Source organism: Adiantum capillus-veneris, chromosome 10 (assembly GCF_014529385.1).
Source record: "Adiantum capillus-veneris isolate H3 chromosome 10, ASM1452938v2, whole genome shotgun sequence".
Lineage (NCBI taxonomy): Eukaryota > Viridiplantae > Streptophyta > Polypodiopsida > Polypodiales > Pteridaceae > Adiantum > Adiantum capillus-veneris.
The window spans coordinates 124,461,910-124,483,213 of NC_140940.1; the positions used below are offsets into that span (position 1 = coordinate 124,461,910).

The following is a 21,304-nucleotide window of genomic DNA, read 5'->3' on the forward strand; positions in this document are numbered from 1 at the left end:
AGAAATTAGGGTTTGCAGGAATTTTAAGGTTTCTGGCAGAAATTAGGGTTTTTGCTGTCCGCCACGTCATCACTTTGTGACAAGCCAAGCCGGCTCTGATACCATGAAACGAACGAGGAGATAGGATCTCCCGGCCACACAGACCGCCTACAAATGTGCGTCGGACGAACCACCCGACCATAGCCACCATCCGGTAGCTCCCCCGTGCTAGGGCCAGCGTCCGAGGACGTAGGCGTACACCTGTAAGACCGAGCCTCCCATACCACCCGCCCTCATCTCCTCTAGGTGACCTTGCCCACTCCTAGCCTCGCGGGCTAACCACTGGCACTCTGCCAGTGGGGGTCGATAACTGTAAATGAGGCCTTGGCCTCCCTTTTATAATAATGGCCGGCCACACTGGCCGTGTTTACACTACGTCCGCCCGGACATTGGACGCCCATCCCAACGGCATCTGGGCTAGATCCCCTCTCCTATAAGCGGGACATAACACAGGGTGTCCAGTGTGTGCTCTAAAAAAGTCTGTGATGTGAGAGAGAAGAAGAAGAAGAGAGTTTTAACGTCGTAGGAATCTATCCCAAGAGACCTTAAAGAGAGAGAGAGAGAGAGAAATGAAATGAAATGAAATGTTATATTAACATCTTCAAAAGGCCCGAGTGACCTATGAGACCAGAAAGTTACAATGTGGTGGATCTGATACAATGTCAGAGTAACAAGATGACAAAATGACAAAATAAAATACAATGGAATCCGGAACTGCTAGGTGTGAACTAAGCAACTAAACAGCTATCTGGGATAGCTAGATCACAGGAGATCCAGCATCGGTCGCTCGCGGATCTCATCAATCTCCTCCATGGTCATCAGTAGTCTGACCGGGCGTCGTGCATGTCGAGCCAAAGTGATCCGATTCCTCTAATGCAGCCTCCGTCGATGCTGTGTAGTCCTCCGCAGTCGTGGGCGTCTGGATCTCCCCAGTTCAGACGCTCCGTCGATCAGTGTGCCTCTAATGTGAGGCGACGAGCTCTGCTGTGGTAGTAACTCCTCCGGGTGTACAGTGGCCGCCGACGGACAAACCACTATCCTGGGCAAACCTATGCAAAGCATCCAAGTGACGTTGCATCCCCTCCGGAGAGTCAGAGATCAACACAATATCATTAGCATATAACAATAGTGGAATCCTTGTCCCTGCCAGCTATGCACCTCTATCACCATCTCTCTCAATGTAGTCAGAAACCTCATCCACATACATACCGAATAGAGTAGGAGAGAGCGGGCAGCCCTGCTTCACCCCAATAGTGGAGTAAACCGGTGTGGATAGACCCTCTGGGGTGCGTACATGCCTTACTATTGACCTGTATAATGCCATGACCCCCAAATGAGCTCTGTGGGTACTCCCATCTGCTGTAATCTGCGCATCAATCTAGCTCTGGGCACTGTGTCAAATGCTTTGCAAAAATCCACAAAGCTACAATAGATCCATCTCCCACGCGATTTTCCCTCCTCAATGATCGCTTTGAGTGTCAAGATATGGTCAAGAGTAGAAAAACCCCTCTTGAAACTTGCCTGCCCGGCTGCGCGTATCCCCTCCCTCTTTGCCCATCTACTCAGGTGCTGCTCAAGAATAGATGCGTACAACCGTGCAAATCTGTGTCCAATCATGATAGTGCGATAATTCCCAAGCTCCGTAGGGTCTCTCGCCTTGAAGATAGGTACAATAGTAGATAGGCTCCAAGTATCAAGCAAGCCCTCACACACACACACACACACACACACAGAAATGAAATTAAATGTTATATTAACGTCTTCAAAAGGCCAAAGTGACCTATGAGACCAAAAAGTGACAATGTGGTGGCTCTGATACAAAGTCAGATTGACAAAAAAATAAATTAAACTAGGATAACAAAATATAAATACTGCAGAATCCTAAACTAAGCTAATAGGTGTGAAAGGCGAAAGGCGCAAAATGTGTGAACTAAGCAGTACAATGTGTAGACAATATGGGAGGAAAGTAGAGATCCATCTTCATAAAGATTCATCTTCATCTGTGCTCTGGTCGACGAACAAGTATGGCTCGAATTCTTTGTTGTAGCCTCCTTCGAAATTGTGTAGCTCCTCTTCTCCATCGGGGTCGTCTAGATCTCCCTAGCTCCAAACTAGAAACTAGAAACTGAGATAGGAGTGCTACCGACTAGAAACTAGAAACTAAGATAGGAGTGCTACCGACTCCTATGGGTGGCTGGTAAGCTGAGCAATGGTATAATGCCACAAAGGTACAAAGTGGGGATAAGTGTCACCATGATACAATATAGCAGTAGCATCAAGCCTATCCTGATCGACACTCTGGGTGTCGTGCTAGAATCCTGTGGATACTCTGCCGCAATCTTCGTCGGTGTTGCGTGGCTCCCCTCCAATCTTGGTCGTCTCGATCTCCCCACTCTATAGCTCGGTCAATGAGAGTACCGCTCGTGTGTGTATGGGTGGGAACCGAGCTCTGTGGTGGTGGTGGCCCCTCTGCCTCTGTGGTACTCGGATTGCAGAAATCTTAGATGCGTCTCTCAGACTGTCTATGTCTATGCACTCTCAATAGTGAGTCTCTATGTCTCTATATCTCAAGTAGAAATAATCCGAGACATCTCTGATCCTGATATTTCATGACTCTATCTAACGAGTCAAAACCATCTCTGAATAAACAGTGAAAGCGTCGCCGAATCTCATGTTAGACTCTGCAGTGACATATGAAGTGAAACTCTATCTCTGGCTCTCCATGGCATAACTGACATATCCTCCTGTCTGTTGGTATGCCTCTGTATCTACCTGTCTCAATCTCAAGCTGGTGTCAAGATGTGCGTATCTGGCCTATGGCACATCGTAACCCATGAGATAGATGTGTTCCATGTAGCTGGGCCGTGTGCCAAATCTGTCTGTCGTGAGTTGGAGAAGATGCTCTCTCTGGAAATCCCTCTTCGTACCCAACTCCCGTGATGGCTCTACCCATGTCCTCTTGTTATTAAGCTGGATAAGATCTTGCCCAATGAGTCTAGTAATCTCCATCCGTGTAAGAGCCAAAGATGGTACATCAAGAGAATACTAGAAAGGGGGCAGCCTGTCCATGCTGAAACCATGCCTCTGAAACCATGAGCTCATTTGTGCATACCAACATGATGTATCTCCCTGTAATGCCAGCTATATGGATGATTCAAGAGAAAGCCTAGCATATCTGTCCCTGGTGGTGTCCCGTAAGCTGTGTACAAATGATACTAATCTAGTAAGTGCCTCAGTCTCCATAGGTGGAGCAGCCAGCTCTGCTCGTATGATGTCATGTGGAACTGAGGTCTTGGCTCTAATCAGCTTAGAAATCATAGATACCAAGGGCCTCTCCATACTACTCCATCCAGCACTGTGAACAGATGGTCCCCAAACCTGAACCCCGTAGTGCATAATTGAAGCAACCAAAGTGTCGAAGAGCCAGAGCTTTGTTAAAGGTTCCTGGAACCGAACCTGCGAACAAATCCTCTGTAAACCACCTAGGGCTACATAGGCACGAGTCAATCTAGTGTCTGATGCTACTTTCAGTGTGAACCTCGGTCCACTAAAGACCACCCCAAGATATGTGTATGCATTAGTGTACTCCATACTGTCCTGACCATATGTGAATGTAGGTGCTGATCTCCTGACCCACTGTGGCGTGGTATTAAATACCATGACCTTGGTCTTACCAAGGTTGACAGACAATCCACTATCCTCTGCAAAACTATGCAATGCGTCCAAATGTCTCTGCATACCCTCTGGCGATTCTGATATCAACACGATATCGTCAGCATAAAATAAAAGAGGGATCCATGTCCCTGCAAGCTGAGCACCTCTATCTCCTCCTCTGTCAATATAATCAGAGACCCCATCAACATACATGCCAAATAAAGTAGAGGACAGTGGCATCCCTATTTCACTCCGATGGTGGAGTGAACTATGTCGGATATCCCCTCTGATGTGCGTACATGACCCATCACTGAACTGTACAATGCCATGATCCCCCACATCAGCTCTGTGGGTACCCCCAATTCCATAAGCCGGTGCATCAATCTGGCCCTCGGCACTGTGTCAAACGCTTTGCGAAAATCCACAAAGCTGCAGTATATCCGTCTACCATGTGCTCGACCCTCCTCAATGATAGCTCTGAGTGTAAAGACATGATCTAGTGTTGAGAAACCACTCCTGAAACCAACCTGTCCAGGTGCCCGTATGCCCACAATCTCTGCCCAACTGCTCAGCCTATGCTCAAGAATGGATGCATACAACCGTGCCAATGTCTGTCCTACCATGATAGTACGGTAATTCCCCGGCACTGTGGGGTCTCCTGTAGTGAAGATAGATACAATAGTAGACAATGTCCAAGACTCAGGAAAGCCCTCGCACATGACACAATTGAATAACCGTGCAAGCATCTCTGCCAACAAGTCCCCAGCATGTATAATGCGCTCTGCTACCAAACCCTCATGATCTTGTGCTCGTCTGGTCTTCATCCTGTCAATGGCCTCCTTTACAATCTCAGTGGTAAAGAAGGTGCTCGTAGCCGGACATGACTTTGGTGGATCTGGTAGTGGTGGCTGTCCAGGTACAGTGTATAATGATGTTGCATACAACCCCCATATCTCCGTAGAAGTAATCATTGGTGAGGGAGACTGCTCATGGAATAGACGCCAAGCCTCTCCCGAATCTCTACTAAGGAAGAGCTGATATAAATCGTGCTCCATCTGGACCAAGAAAGCTCGCTTCTTCCGTCATACTAGTCGTCGTGTAGCAATACGAGACTGTCAACTCTTCTTTGTCAACACTCCTCATCATACCAGCAGCTATTCTGAGGCATGTGCCCAAAACGACGTCTCTGACCAGGCTGAGTGTGTGGGTATGCCTCTAGCGTTGCCCCATGTAATGTCACTATCAGCATAGAGGTGATCTCCTACACTGTCTATACTACACTGTCTATACTGGCTCTGATGTACATAAAAGTCTACGTATCTCCTCTGCATAGACTGATCAATCTCTGGCGTAAAAGTATAGCGTGGATGTCTACCACCCCGTGAGGCCTCAGATGTATTGTACTCAAAGGAGACTGATAAGGTCAAAAGTGCATGATCTACTGCTATCCCAACAGGCCTGGGCCCCACTGTAAAATCCTGAATGTGAGACAAAGCTCGGATCTGTCAGAACATAGCCTACAGTACTCACCCCATGTCTGTGAGGAAAACAAGTAAAACTTGTCGATGATGGGAAGGTCGGTAAGCCATTCCGTATGGCTAAACTGTGAGTAGTCGTCATCTCCCTGAGGTATCTCCCATACTCTGTATGCTCTCTGTCGTGTGAGCATCTCTCGAGCCCCATCTCCACTGGATCTAGCCCTCTCAGCATCTCCTCTGAGGTGTCATAGAAAACCGTCAGAGAAATGAAATGAAATGAAATGAAATGTTATATTAACGTCTTCAAAAGGCCAAAATGACCTATGAGACCAATCAGTTACAAAATAGTGAATCTAATACCATGTCTGGGTACAAAAGAACTAGAAGTGGAACAAAATACTACTACTACTACTACAATCTAAAACTACGTGGGTGTAGCAGCTGATACAATAGGTACCCGGTAAACTGGATGTAACAGTGTGAGAAACAAAGATGGAAGAAATGGTGAGGATCCATCCTCATCTGCACTCTGGATGTCGAGAGAGTATGGCTCGAATCTTCTGTTGTAGTCTCCGTCGATGCTGTGTAGCTCCTCTCCTCAGTCGCGGTCGTCTGTATCTCTGTAGCTCCAATGCTCGGTCGATGAGAGTGCCAGTAGTGGTCGAATGAGTGTGGGACGAGCTCTGCAGTGGTGGCTGCTCCTCTGGCTGTCCCATATCTAGTGAAAAGAAATCTGTAATGTGTCTCTGGGACTGCCTCTCTCTAGCTCTCCCCAGTAAAGTGTCTCTATACCTGTGTAACTCAAGTAGATATAGTCCAAGACATCTCTGATCCTCATAACTCATGACCCTAGATAGAGGACCAAAACCCTCTCTGAATAAGCAGTGGAAACGCCCCCGTATCTCATAGAACACTGTGCAATGTGCAATGACATATGTAGTGCAACTCTGTCTCTGGCTCTCTCTGGCATAATCGGCATATCCTGCTGTCTGCTGGTATCCCTCTGAATCTACCGGTCTCAATCTCGAGCTGATGTGAGGATGTGCGTATCTGACCAATGGCACAACGCAAACCATGAGACATATGTGTGTCCATGTAGCTGGGTCGAATCACAAACCCATCTCCTGTGAGGTGGAGAAGATGCTCTCTATAGAAAGCCATCTTTGTGCTCAACTCCTGAGGCGGCTCTATCCATGTCCTCCTAGTGTCGAGCTGGATCAGGTCCTGACGAATGAGTCTAGTGATCTCCACCCGTGTAAGAGACAGCGAGGGTGCCTGAAGAGAATACTGGAAAGGGGGCAACCAGAAATGAAATGAAATGTTATATTAACATCTTCAAAAGGCCAAAGTGACCTATGAGACCAGAAAGTTACAATGTGGTGGATCTGATACAAAGTCAGAGTAACAAGATGACAAAATGACAAAATAAAATACTATGGAATCCTAGATTGTTGGGTGTGGACTAAGCAGCTAAAACAGCTAGCTGGGATAGCTACATCACAGGAGATCCAGCATCGGTCGCTGGTGGATCTCATCAATCTCCTCCATGGTCAGTAGTCTGACCGGGCGTCGTGCATGTCCAGCCAAAGTGACCCGGATCTTCTGGTGCAGCCTCTGTCGATGTTGTGTAGTCCTCCGCAGTCGTGGGCGTCTGGATCTCACCAGCTCAGTCGCTCGGTCGATCAGTATGCCTCTGGTGTGAAGCGACGAGCTCTGCTGTGGTAGTAACTCCTCCGGGTGTCTAGTGGTAGCTCTAAAGAAGTCTGTGATCTCTCTCTGAGACTCGCTAGTCTTTCCTCTCATCAAGCTCTCTCTTTGTCTGCGCAGCTCGAGCAAAAACAAACCTAGGCATCTCTGATTCTCGTACCGCATGACTCTAGATAATGTTCCAAATCCCTCTCTGAACAAGCAATGGAAGCGGCCTCGTATCTCGTAGTAGACGGGGCAGTGGCATGTGTAGTGCAACTCTGTCTCAGGCTCGATGTCACACAGGGGGCATGTCTTGGCCTCTGCTGGTACTCTGTTGTATCTCCCAGTCTCGATCCGCAGCTGGTGTGAGTGTCCATGTATCTGGGCCTCGTCACAAAACCATCGTCTGTAAGCTGGAGGAGATGCTCTCTGTAGAAATCCATCTTCGTGCCTAGCTCCTGTACTGGCTGTATCCATGTCCTCTTGGTATCTAGCTGAGTCAAGTTCTGGCGAATGAGCCTGGTGATCTCGGACTATGTAAGAGTCAGAGAGGGCGCATCCAGTGAGTACTGGAAAGGAGGCAATCTGTCTATGCTGAGCCCATGCGCCCGACACCATGACGTCATCTCCCCATACCAGCATGAAGTATATCCCTGCACGGCTAACTGTTGAGAGGACTCAAGTGCAAGGCGTGCATATCTGTCTCTGGGAAGTTCCCACATGCGGTGTATGAAGGAGACAGATCTGGTGAGCGCCTCAACCACCAGTGGGGAGGCAGCTAGCTCTGCTCGTATAATAGCACGTGGTACTGAAGTCTTGTCCCTAATGAGCCGCAAGATCATAGAGACCAGAGGCTTCTCCATGTCCCCCCATCCATCACTGCGGCCTGTCCTCTCGTGATGGTCCAGTGAAGGTCCCCAAATCTGAGCTCCATAGAGCAATACAGAAGCCACCAAAGTGTCAAAGGGCCAGAGCTTCGTCCGAGGCTCCTGAAACTGAATGTGTGAACACATCCTTTCCAATTTACCCAATGTTGCATGGGCTCTGGTCAATCTTGTGTCTGCTGCCCTCCTCAATGAAAATGTTGGCCCACTCAAAACCACTCTAAGGTAAGTGTAAGCATCTGTATACTCCACCTTCTCTTGTCCGTATGTGAAGGCGGGTGCTGACCTCCTGATCCACTGTGGGCTGGTATTAAATACCATGACCTTGGTTTTACCAAGGTTGACAGACAAACCACTTTCTTAGGCAAACCTATGCAAAGCATCCAAGTGATGTTGCATCCCCTCCGGAGAGTCAGAAATCAAAACAATATCATCAGCATATAACAATAGTGGAATCCATGTCCCTGCCAGTTGTGCACCTCTATCACCATCTCTCTCAATGTAGTCAGAAACCTCATCTACATACATACCCAATAGAGTAGGAGAGAGCGGGCAGCCCTGCTTCACCCCAATAGTGGAGTAAACCGGTGTGGATAGACACTCTGCGGTGCGTACATGCCCCACTACTGACCTGTATAATGCCATGACCCCCCAAATGAGCTCTGTGGGTACTCCCATCTGCTGTAATCTGCACATCAATCTCGCTCTGGGCACTGTGTCAAATGCTTTACGGAAATCCACAAAGCTGCAATAGATCCGTCTCCCATGCGACCTGCCTTCCTCAATGATGGCTCTGATTGTCAAGATATGGTCAAGAGTAGAAAAACCCCCGTTGAAACCTGCCTGCCCGGCTGCGTGCATCTCCTCTCTCTCTATCCATCTACTCAGCTGCTGCTCAAGAATAGATGCGTACAACCGTGCCAATGTGTGTCCAATCATGATAGTGCGATAGTTCCCAGGCTCCATAGGGTCTCCCAACTTGAAGATAGGTACAATAGTAGATAGGCTCCAGGTATCAGGCAAGCCCTCACACATGGCACGGTTAAACAAAATTGCTAGAAGCTCTCCTAGTAAGTCTCTGGCATGCATGAAATGCTCAGCTACTAAGCCATCATGATCATATGCTCTCCCAGTCTTCATCCTGTCAATGGCCTTCCTCACCATCTCAGTGGTGAAAAAAACACATGTGTGCGGGCATGGATCGGGGGGGTCGGGAAGGGGGGGCTGCTCAGGAACTGTGTACAAAGATGATGCATACTGGCCCCAGGCCTCTGTAGAAGTGATGGCAGGGGGGGGGGGGGGGGGGGGGGGGGGGGGCGTGCTCATTAAAGAGCCTCCACACCTCACGTGGATCCTGCTCCAGGCGAGCCAAAAATGCCCTCTTCTTCCGCCGCACTAGGCGTCGGAAGTCAATCTGTGACTGCCTATGAGTGATGTTCCCCAAAAGCACCTCCCTCTGAAGTCTAGCTCTAGTGTCCCGGCACTCCTCATCATACCAACTCAAAGTCACGACCTAGAACTGTAATGGATCCATGCGTCTTGGTGTGGGTGCTTTTGAGGATAGCTTTACTGGAAGAGACATCATCTTTTTACTCAAAGACACACCAAGCCCCTGGGCAATCCATGCCTCACATCAGTGGATACAGATAGGAGACAGCTTACGACAGGAGACACGCTCAGAGCACAGAAGACGAGGCTCGAGGGGAGTGGCAGTGTTATTTAGAGAGGATTTGCAACCATTGATACATATAGCCCACAGGGATGAGCAGGCTAGGTACATGTGGGTGAGATTGAAAGCAGATATCTCTACATTGCTATTTGCTACTTTCCCCCGAGTACGTCGGTCTATGCATCACCCAGAGAACAGTCCCCCTTTTCTATTTTGGATGATGACATATGCGAGTTCTCTAGAGATGGTGACATTATCATTCTAGGGGACTTCAATGCTAGGACTGCCCATCACCAGACAGTGTTTTATGATACTTCAGAGGAGATGCTGAGAGAGCTAGATGTTGTAGAGACGGGCCTGTCCAGACTATCACACGATGCCAAATATACTGAGTATGGACGACACCTCATAGACATGGGCACCGCACATGGAGTGGCCATCTTGAATGGCCTATAGAGGTTTCATGCTTCGGGAGGCTTCACATGCTTCCCACACAGACATGGAGCCAGCACAGTGGACTATGTCATGGCACAACTGAGCCTCATCTCTAGTATAGGGAGAGAGCTTGAGAGAGAGGGAGAGACAGGAAGGGAGAGAAGGGAGAGAGGGAGAGACAGGGCACAGGCTAGAGCTTGATAGGGCTAGGTAGATACTAGATAGTAAGATACATAAGGCTAGAGCTTGTGGCATGTGCACAATGCCTTGTCACTTGTGAAGGTAAGGGTTGAGGGGGGTTATATTTTATAGGGGAGAGCTAACTTTTAGAAAAACTAACCTCCCAAAAATTTGCCTGTTTATGACTATTGACCGGAAAATGGTATGTTGACTGGAATCTAGCCGTCCAGCAAGCCGTCTGTCAATTCCGTCCGTTCCAAGGCGTTTCGGCCGTCCCATTCCGGTTTGACATCTATATCCGGAACGGCCAGAAGTTCCTAGGCGTTCGAGACATCCCCCAACCCCTGGAACGTTGTTCCGACGTTCCAACCTCCTTGTCAGGCGTTGCTCTGGGTGCATCATGACACTCAAACAAAATTTACACGCGGATATCCTCATAAATAGATAGGCACACACTACGACCTTTCTCTCCATAGCCAGCCCATGGACCACCATAACTTTTATGGACTCCCTCTTGGACTCGTTGCCAGAATTCAACAAAGTGACAATCAGTTTGGCAACGCCCTTTGAGAGAAAGAAATCAATCGAAATTTCAATAAATGAAAAAGTATTTCCCTCAAAGATTCTACTAAGGGCATCAGCTACCATATTGCTAGTGCCTTTACGGTAGCGTATCTTGAAATTGAACTCCTGCATGAAAACCTTGCCTTTTGACCTCGAAGGTCGGGTTGATCACATAGATATTTCGAAGAGTGGTGGTCCGTCCATACTATGAAGTGGGCACCATAGAGGTAATGGCGCCAAACCTTCAAAGCATGAATGGTCGGGCTGATCACAGATGTAACAGACTTGGACACTCCAAGTCAAGAATCTACCACGACACGGCAGGAATTCACTTCAAAACAGTTCACAACTAGATTCGACACCGGCCCAGCGGAGTTCCATGCCAAGAGGTATTGGCCCCAAAGACTGGCGCCCCTTTCGGTATTTCTTTTTATATTAATCTCTCTTAGACTCTACGTCCAGATGCTATGCAGAAAGAGCCCCCTTGGGTTCTTAATAACAGTTACAAGGGTTGCTAAAAGCAGAGCCCCAAAAGCATCAAAATCAAAAGCTTCCTTTTTAAAGTTCTTAAAATAAAGCAACTTTAAAAGCTTCTCCAAAATAAAGAAAAGCCCAAAAGCTGCCCTAAAAATTGCGTAGGATTTTTTTCAGCTTTTGGTCACGCAAATCAGCCACATCAGCATCCCGTACGGCCTGCCGCTTTTCCCGCCGGATTTTGCACTGCGTTTTGCGGGTGTCCGTACACTGTTGCCACGTCAACCTTTTTGCGGGAATTCCGGAACTGCCAGTGTGTGTGTGTGTGTGTACTGCTCGCTACCACTTCACTGGTTTGTGCCATATCCCCCTCTTGAAAGCATTGTAATCGCCCTCGATTACTCCTGCAAAAGAGACACAAGCCATAAACTGTCTTAGCAGACACTGACTGCTAGTACCGACGCACTAGGGACACACATCTAGCACATGTACCAATCGACAGTCACATCACACGACATCACAGGACATCACTTGACATCATAGGATATCACATGACAAATCACATTCAAAATTCATTCGGATCTCAGACCATGATTAATCGGCAACGTATTTAGCAATCACATCTAGATCCACTCGAGACCTCATAGATGCCCGATTGACTAATCCTTATTGCAATCACGTCTATCGAAATCGTTCAGACCGAAATGCTGCAGTCATTTCGTCTATCTGTTCCTGCACTTAAACAAGTCAAGTACAAATCAGTATCGGGAATTCTAGTTCATAAAGTGACATACAACAGAATACTGTCAGCTCATAGTATCCATGAAACTCAAAAGAGACATCAGTGACTTTAGTATCAAAAATCGGGGCAATCTGTTGACAAAGGAGTCGAGCGACTCCCCTCTCGTGCATACCCGCTGCACCAAATTCCGCCCAACCTGAGTTCGGGGTTCCATTTGGAATAGACTATGCTAAACCAAATGCTTCGAGGTAAAGATTCACAATCTCAGGAGTATCAGCCACGTCCTCCTCCATTCACTTCGCATCCCATGCGGAGCAGGTCTTGAATTTAACCAAGAACCGTCTTATCGCTTTACCTTTTATCTTTCTGTGCCAATATCTGTTCTGGAACGAGTATATGCTCGTTTTCCTCCAATTCGGGTTGCTCATTTGGCTACCCATCATCGGGCACATTGCCATCAGCCACGTCCTCCTCCATTCACTTCGCATCCCATGCGGAGCAGGTCTTGAATTTAACCAAGAACCGTCTTATCGCTTTACCTTTTATCTTTCTGTGCCAATATCTGTTCTGGAACTGTTCTGGAACTGTTCTGGAACGAGTATCTGCTCGTTTTCCTCCAATTCGGGTTGCTCATCTGGCTACCCATCATCGGGCACATTGCCTTTAAAAGACTTCAAGAGACTCACATGAAAACATTGTGAAGTCTCCAAGTGTCGCACAGCTTCAGTCTAAAGGAGACATCATTTATCTTTTCGGAAATCTGGAAAGGTCCATAGTATCTTATGCTAAGCTTTCGAGAAAGCCGCTCTTTTCCCTTTTTCTTTCCCAAGCGTGCCTTCTCAAAATGTAAGAGCACCCAATCGTTCTTCTTCAATTTCAAATCACAACGATGTCGATTTGTTGCCTTCTGAGATTTCTGCAAAGCCTTCGGGACCAAGGCTAAGTCCCTCGTGAACTGGTCGGCTTCAAAGAAAAATCTTACCTTTGGTGCTAAGGAAGGGTGAAACCTTCGTAGCAAATTCAATAATCTCAAATGGCACCTTCCCCATCAAAGAGTTAATCGTGTTTCTGTAGGCATATTCCACCAAAGGTGAAAACCCTTTCCCATGCAGTTTCAGATTCAAGGGGGGGAAAGGGATGGATGGGAAAGGGAGGGGAAGTCTAGGCCAGTGGATTGATTGGGGGGGTACACGATGGTGGCGTGCACGATGGTGGCGTGGGGGTGAGGTTGCGGGCAGGCGAGCGGGGGTACGTGCACAGCAAAGCAGCGAGCGTGAGCACCTGGGGAATGTTCCCATTAGTACCAAGCCTTATATATATCTTGTAGCTTTACTCAGTCTACTATTCACAATCAGCACTCCACCTCTAGTCTATAGAGTTGAGCCTCAACACTCCATGTATTGGAGTCACTAGTGCTTAATCTGGAGCTGAGTGTGATACCAGAGAGACACCACTGTATCTCATATCCGGTATGGAGCATTGAGGCTTGTTGTTCATCTAAACTGTATTGGTTCACTGCTTACTGTTGTACTTTTCTTTTTTCAAAAACTCAGGCCTATATAATATGTTGTTTTGAGGAGGAAAGGGTGTTTGGCCAAGGCCAACAAAATTGTGAGCTGTAGCTTGCCAATATTAAGTCTCACAATTGACATTGGCAACCTAGCTACTACCTTTTGCTTGTCATTGGGCTTGCTGACCCTGCAAATTTCTCTCTTTTGTACCCACTAGCATCCTTGACATGCTGAGCTTCTCAAATGGCCCACCATTTTCAATCCTACTAGTTGGCTCTCCTCAATTCAAAGCTCTCTAATGCACTGAACAAACTAAAGCTTTGTGACTTGATAGAGACAATCTCCCCATATCACCACTTTGGCATGTCACGTGTGCACGTACTCCCAATGTCAGGCTGTCAGCACCATAGTAAATAGAGTGGCTCTATATTCAGAAACAAGCATATAAATAACGGGTGCAACAAGTGAATGCTCTTTCCTCAGTTTTCAGCGTGTTGTTTGTTCAAGAACCTGAAAGCATCAGTGTACATTCTGATTGTATCTTCTATATGTCCATGCTCCAGCAAGATATGCTCTGCATCCTATGGCTTAAAAGCAAAACAAATGGAGAATTACGGACATATTATTGATAAAAATCAATTATGAGTCAATAAATTAGAGCAATGCCAAACAAAATCAAATACACAACCAAAAAAGTGATTATCGTGCTATAATCCTTCATTCCCTAGTGTTGTTTTTCTCACACGTATTATGAATGGAAAAAGAATTTGTGCTGACCCTTTACCTTCCATTTCTCTGAAAGGACCTTCAAATTTGCTTGCAATGAATACACATGTCTCTCATTTTGCTCAGGTTCCTTTGAAATAAATTGCATCCGCTTGTTAACCTGATTACGAAATACTAATTAAATAAAGAGAAAATGGAAGCAAATTCAACTCTACCGAACAACAAGAGAAATCAAAGAAAGAGAAAATGGGAGCAAGAAATTTCAACACACCTTCCTAAGATAGTCGGAACGACAAACCTCTCCTAACAAGGCATAGGAATGCTGAGCACAAAAATGTTTTCCTCTTTGCAAACACATGTTTCCAAGCTGCACAGCCGCAAGTGTTAGTATTGAATAAAAAAAGTGTCCTTTTTGTTGGTCATGAATATATAAGAGAGATACAAATTATGAAAATTGTTTTGAAAATGTTTATGATGGCTGTCATATCCTGGGGCGGGTGAACAGGGGAAGGTTCAAGAAAGGGCGGGGGGTTTGTTGTGTGTGTTTGTGGGGGGAGGACAAACCAAGGAAGGGGTATTTTGGGAATTTAGGAAAATTTGAAGGGCATTTTGGGAATTTATGACAATATATAAGGGATTTTTGATATTTGAAGGATATTTTGGGAATTTCCACAAATTAGAGGGGTATTTTGGTAATTTTCCCTAGTATAATTTGAGTTCTTTTTTCTTGGTATAATTTTCTTGTTCAAGAAAAGGAAAAGAAAAGAAAAGTAGCTCATATCTTTAACTTAAAAAACACCAATGCATCAAGGTCACCACTTGGCAAAAGCTTGACAAGCTGGGGCTTTTGAAAACATCAGAATTTTAAACTTCTCTTGCTAGTCGTAGAGATATATTTTATCTCCTCAAACTAGTACTTTAGTAGTAAGCAATAGCATTTGTGGTCAATCTGGCATTGACCAGACATCCATATTGATTAAAATGATAGACAAACCTTACCTGTTTCCACAAGAACTTTGTCTCCACTGTAAGATCAACAGGCTCTAATCCAGAGAAAGCATGGTCAAAATCAGATTTTTCCAAAGCCAAACCAATATCAATCAATGCTTCATCAAGCTCATAAGAAACCTGTTCAAAAGAACCACAAAGCGCCCTATTTGATAATCATTCATACAAGAGAAAGTTAAGGTTAGAGGCAGTAAATGGATAACAACAGGATGCACTAGACAAGAAGCAGCAGGCACTAGTAAGAAGAAATGTCTCATCAGTACATACAGTATTAAAACCTTCATAAACCAACACTTCCGTCTGTCCATGGAGCCGGCGAACACCTTCCAAATCTCCCTAATCAAGCAAATAAATCCAGTCGTTTGTACAATGGTAGCAACAACCGAATTAATGCTAATGGGGCATTTGAGCAAACCTTCAAAGAGAACCTTGTCGCATGCTGGATATTTTGGATGCTATACCATATGTACAAGGTGCACTGACTCTGAAAGGGGCAAAAAACACAAGCTAGTAAATGAAACTGTATAGAAACGAAAGATAACAAGTCATACTAAGAAAAAGACAAGAAAATCTATTACTAAATTCAAGAGCCTCATCAAACATCCCTGAGACATTCTGGTTCAGTAGACTTAGAATGCAATGTTCTGTCACAGAGCAATCAGAAATACGTACAAACAATCAACAACTATCTTAACATAAAACTTGATATCATATAAACAGTTTCTAGCTGATTGATATGATGCATTTACCCTGCATGTTTCAAGCAGGGTTTTGCGCTGGAGGTGGCTTGGGTGAATGCATGTTTAAGAGAAGCCTGCCATGATCAATGCTCTTCTGTTCCATGTGAACCACTATTGTGTCAGAACCACCGCCTTAATCCCACTCCAGATGTCCAAACGCACTCCACCTGTGGACCCATGGAGACCATATATATTTCTCTTGTATGACTCTAAATCTGCCTGCCATGTGTGACAAAGCTTACCTAAACCCTTATCTGCTCAAGATACAAATGTCACCGCATAGTTGCCAAGAAAACAGTTTCTTCCCGAAAGATCTTGAGGAAACGTTTTTGAAACCTTGTAGTTGCATTTCATTGAAAACCAAAATTTTCACTTGTGTGGTAGACATGTATTTTCAATAAAGTTTCATTGAATTTCATTCAACTAAGCCATAAGTTCTTAAGCACATAATACACCTAATTTGTGCCTAAATTGGACATTTTGTGCAATGTGCACAATCATTTAGTATCCATGTATGTCAAAGTTTATCTTGAAGTTTTTACAAAACCTATCGGAGGGCGTTTCAAACATGGATCGAACCTCCCAAGACCTGAGACCCGTTTTGAAACTCCATGGCTACTATGCAACAGTGCAGCCTATCGGTTAGATATCTTGGGATCGGTTGAACACAGAAGGTAACAGACAGTGACAATCAACTTGGGAGCTTCTCAATCTACCATGTCCACAATCGAGGAGCCTTTTCTGGTGGGTCAAGCTTTACTCATAAAATAGTGGGCACAAAAGAAGAAGGTAGCACTAAGAGAGCATTCAAGAAAATCCACCTTTAAGTGGATAGCCAGTCGCCTCAATCGCAGGGCATACAATCCTAAAACCGAGGTTTATAGATTATTTCTAGGGCTCCTCCACAAATCCACAACAACATGCCATGCATGAGAAGCGTGACGATAAGAGTCCTTGTTCGCGTCTCTTCATCAATAATCTCCGAGCCATTTCCTAAGTCCACCACCCTCAGATAGTGGTTGAAAGACAGCTGAAAATCAGGGCACATTGAAGAAGTCAAATCACCATATGTACCACGTGGAAGATAACCCCACCATTCAGGGCCACCAACCTGTGAGGTAGGACCCACATCATGATATAGCTAAACGGAAGCCTCTGGAAGGGCACACTGAATTTCAGCAATCCGTGTAGAGACACCCCAGCAAATACCAAACCGAAGGCACTACCTGTTTGCATCACTAGCCCGACTCGAGTATGTCCAAGCCCTTAAAAGATCTCGCAAACAAGTTCCTTGACATTTCCATCTTTGGAGAATGAGCAATAAGAATAATCAATATACTGCTCCCCCATAAGCCTAGCAATTCATTAATTTTCTAAAGAATTTCTGGACTATAGTATGCACATTTAAAGGTTCTTCTCACCAGAATGCACCACATGACTTCTGCAAGCTTAAGTGCACCGCAGTCATATCAACCCATGCTATCATAAAGGTGATACCTCTCATGAAACAAAATAAGCATTTGAAAGGTAAGGCCTCCCATTTTGTGAGCTGAAAGAAAGTACAAAGGGGCACCATGATAGCAGGTCATTTCAGAGTCTATCATGTACAGCCACCAGAACTACCACTTTTCTAATAAAGATAATCTCAACAGCCATATATTCAGTTCTAAAAACTGATTTTGATTGCCTGAAACAGTCTCATGGCCTGAGCATACTTAGAGAAGAACTGAAGAAGAATAACATTCCTGAAAGCACTCACCATGTAAAGCTAAAAATATATGGAATAAACACCCCTGCAGACACACACGAAACAATATATCCACATGAAGAAGATCCATTCATTGCAGGAATTATTTAAAGAAAATCAACTTTATAGCTGTACCTGAGCTATAATGACATTGGTATCAGGTACCCACTGAACAAAATTACAAATATTGAGAAGTGTTGCACATTTCTGCAGTTTGCAATAAGTTCACATAGTAAAAATCCTCATCGTGGGTCAGTAACAACTTTACATCAAAGTGCATTGCACATTCTTATCCAACAAGCTTGTTAAACTCATTATATTGATATCCAGCTAATATAGTGAGGTCATGTTTAACTGGGCTGCCAAATTCCTTTTAGATGCACTTTCATTTGCCATGACAATCTGCATATTGATAGAAATGTATGCCAGGATGCATTAAATAGCACTTTGGTCTTTGATAATCATCTGCTTACTTTAGATATCTACGGAAGTAATAACACAAAACAAAGCTGCAAAAACTCAATACACAGAAAAACCAGAAACCGCTAAGCATTTCTCAATTTCCCAATCACTGTTTACACACCAAAAGATGTTTGCTATCCGTTGGTGGCTCTTTATGCAATACATGTGTGGTTGGTTCCAATGGTCAGATCATCTTCATCATCCACTTGTATGGTCGAGTGTCTTCAGTCTCTTGAGTTCATGCACAGCGCGTCTGCACGGTCCCTGCACATTGGAGCCTCGACACCCCCATTGTACCCTTGAGTCCTAGGCTTGGAGCTCAGTGTGCTCCCAGCCAGAGTCTGTATGGTTCTATGAGTTTGTCGAGTTCCACTGAGTTCTGAGTCGGTTGTACTTTGAGTTGTTGTTCCATTTCAATGTGATTTTCTCTTTCTATTGGAGTGAGGTTTCCTGCATACTTCACTAAGGAGCACCCACTGTAGAGAGCACGCCACACTTTCCCTGCTATAGGTGCTCTCATTTTGGCATGCCCGCTGGGACGTCAAATGAAGTCTCACTCCACTGTACTCAGTGCATACTTGGTTCGGGAGCTAGTTGCTGCAGCCCTCGCATGGTCTGGTCTAGTCTGCTTGTGTGGTCCAGTTTGCTCTAGTCTAGCTTCGCCTTGTCCTGGTCTAGTCTCCCTCGTCCCCATCTAGCAGGAGTGGTCTAGCCGAGTCTACCTGGTCCAGTTGGTCTAGACGAGGTCTAGACCATCCAGCCAGTTCAAGGTCTTCGTACCCAGAGCTTGGGTGGGGGGTTGTTACTGCATGACACATACAAGGCAGTGTAAGGATAGGCAAAGTCCTTTACTAAGCCCTTTGAAGTACTACCACAAAAAGCGCCAACCTTTTGTGCCGAGTATAAGTCCTCCACCCACGTAACCTCTTCCCTCCCACGCATCTACCTCCACTCCCTTCAACCAGTTCTTCACCTCTTCGGTTCACCTTCCCTAGTACAGTTCTCACCCACTGTGTTACAGCAACCTCTTGAGCAACACGGCGACACGCTTAGGAGCAGACAGCCATGGGGGAGATGACAAGAGCGTTCTGGTTAACATGAACATAAAGTTCCCGACTTTCAAAGGTCTCTCCACCCACGATGCAGACGACCATGCTAGGAGATTTGTATCCCTCTGCAAGGGTCATGGCCTCAACAAAGAAGACACCTACCTAGTGCTCTTCCCGTCAACCGTGGATGGCTTAGCAGATAAATTATAGAGTTAGGTTGCAGAGAACCACTTCACTACTTGGGCAACACTAAGGCAGCAATGATGTGAAGCTTTTAGACCAGGTGACTTCCAAGAAAAAGCTTTAGATGAGTTGGCTAACCTGATGCTCCAGCCAAATGAGACTTTTGCAGAACTCATGACCAGAACAAAGTCTTTGGTCGCCAAGCTTCCCCAACAACCAGGCGAATTTATGGTCACAAGAAGTTGGTAGAGAAGGCTCTTCCTAAGAATTCTCAACAAAAGCTCTGAGAGAGTCTCTGACCTACAACCACTCTGGAGGACTTTGTCGCTGATGCTACTAGGTTAGAGGAGGCAAGGAAGCTGTTCAACGACTCTCCTCATGTAGAGGCTGCCTATGTACCCTGGGAACGTCCATCTGACCCCTTGACTTCTCTACGCAGGGAAATTGAAGCATTGAAGTTACAGCGTGCTCTTCAAGAGGAGAGATCTTTCTTTGACAAGAGAAGCCTCCACATCAAGAGGCTTTGGACTAAATCAAGCGGGAGCTCGAAGCTCAGGGCTTAGCAGGAGCCTAAGCACTGCATGATTGGGGAAATGATGCAATGTGGATATATATTCCTGGCTCCCCAATGAAACCCATTCAACTTGAAGGAGGGATGGATCTAGTAGTGCAGCATAGTTCTTCGTCAATGGAATCCAACCCTGAACTAGAACTGCCTACTCCACCTGACGGGTCAGAAGAAGATCTATTGGAGTGGTTGAAAGCTACCAAGTCTATGCCTTGATATGGGGTCTTCAATCTTTGCCTAAGGATACACCCTCTTACAATGTTCTACAATAATTGAGCCTAGTGAGCAGAGCCAACAGTAAGTGTGGAGGTCACAGAGACTAATAACTATGCTCTCTTGATGGAAGCCGTTGGACCTGGTGAGCCTCTAGAGAATAATAGGGATGGCGGGTGGTTAGTTACAGTTGGTCTAGAGTTCACACTATGCGAACTCTCACTTGGCTCGCCTGGGCAGTGACACGTCGCAAGTGATACAGATGGTGGTTTAGTGGACACCATCACCAGATCACCACCACCTCAGATTGGAGATAGGCTTAGCTGGATTGGGCTATTTTGCTAGCCGTTGGTGGCTCTTTATGCAATACACATGTGTGGTTGGTTTCAGTGGTCGGATCATCTTCATCATCCACTTGTGTGGTAGAGCATCTTCAGTCTCTTGAGTTCATTCACCGTACGTCTACACCGTCCCTGCAATTGGAGCCTCGACACCCCCATTGTACCCTTGAGTCCTGGGCTTGGAGCTTGTAACAGGCTACAGTGTCACTTTCACTAGACACACAGTTAGTACAGTTGGTCTGGTTTGGTTCACACTGGACGGACTCCTGGGCTGGGAGTGACACGTGGCAAGATACGGACGGTGGTCTAGTGGACATCGTGGCCAGGTCACCACCACCACTCAGTTTGGAGATTGGCTTAGGTGGCTGACATTTCTGAGCCGTTGGTGTATTATCTTCTAGCTCTATGGTCCAACGTCGTCGTTAGGAGTAGAGAGTCTATACACACAGCACGTCTTCACCATCCCTGCACATTTGAGTCTCGACACCCCATTGTACCTATGTGTCCTAGGTTGGAGCTGAGTGTGCTGCCACGCCAGAGTCTGTATGAGTTCTTTGAGATAGTCGAGTCATATGTTGTGATTTGCTGTTGTTGTGTCTCTGTGAGCTCAGTTGTTTGTCTATTGTTCCTTGTTTTTTCAGTCTGTTTGAGTGAGATTGTCACGCAGATTTCACTGAGGACAACCCACTGTAGAGAGCACGACACACTATCTGCGCTACAGGTGCTCTCATCTTGGCGATCACGGTGGGACCTCAACTGAAGTCTCATTCTCTCTTGAGAATACAAACAGTGAAGCTACTGGCTTTTTACCTAGCTTCGCCTACCTTGCCTTGCACTGTGTGGTCTGCTGGTCTAGTCTCCTCTCGCCCTGGTCCAACTGGTCTAGTCCTCTCCCGCCCTGGTCCACCAGCCCTCTTCCCTGGACTAGTCCTTCCTCGACCGTCCTCC

General features: G+C 46.0%; 1 protein-coding gene across 17 annotated transcripts in view; it reads right to left on the minus strand.

Moving 5' to 3' along the window:
- Window positions 1-21,304, minus strand: part of LOC147449581 (intraflagellar transport protein 172-like) — a 248,756-nt gene that overhangs the window by 71,994 nt on the left and 155,458 nt on the right. For all 17 annotated transcript variants that reach the window (XM_086521995.1, XM_086522001.1, XM_086522003.1 and 14 more), the window contains 7 exons: window positions 17,676-17,747; window positions 15,469-15,537; window positions 15,321-15,389; window positions 15,045-15,173; window positions 14,317-14,412; window positions 14,104-14,205; window positions 13,830-13,900 (listed from right to left, as the gene is read on the minus strand). In XM_086521995.1, the coding sequence (XP_086378121.1) occupies window positions 13,830-13,900; window positions 14,104-14,205; window positions 14,317-14,412; window positions 15,045-15,173; window positions 15,321-15,389; window positions 15,469-15,537; window positions 17,676-17,747 (608 nt within the window). The remainder of the gene's footprint in view (window positions 1-13,829; window positions 13,901-14,103; window positions 14,206-14,316; window positions 14,413-15,044; window positions 15,174-15,320; window positions 15,390-15,468; window positions 15,538-17,675; window positions 17,748-21,304) is intronic.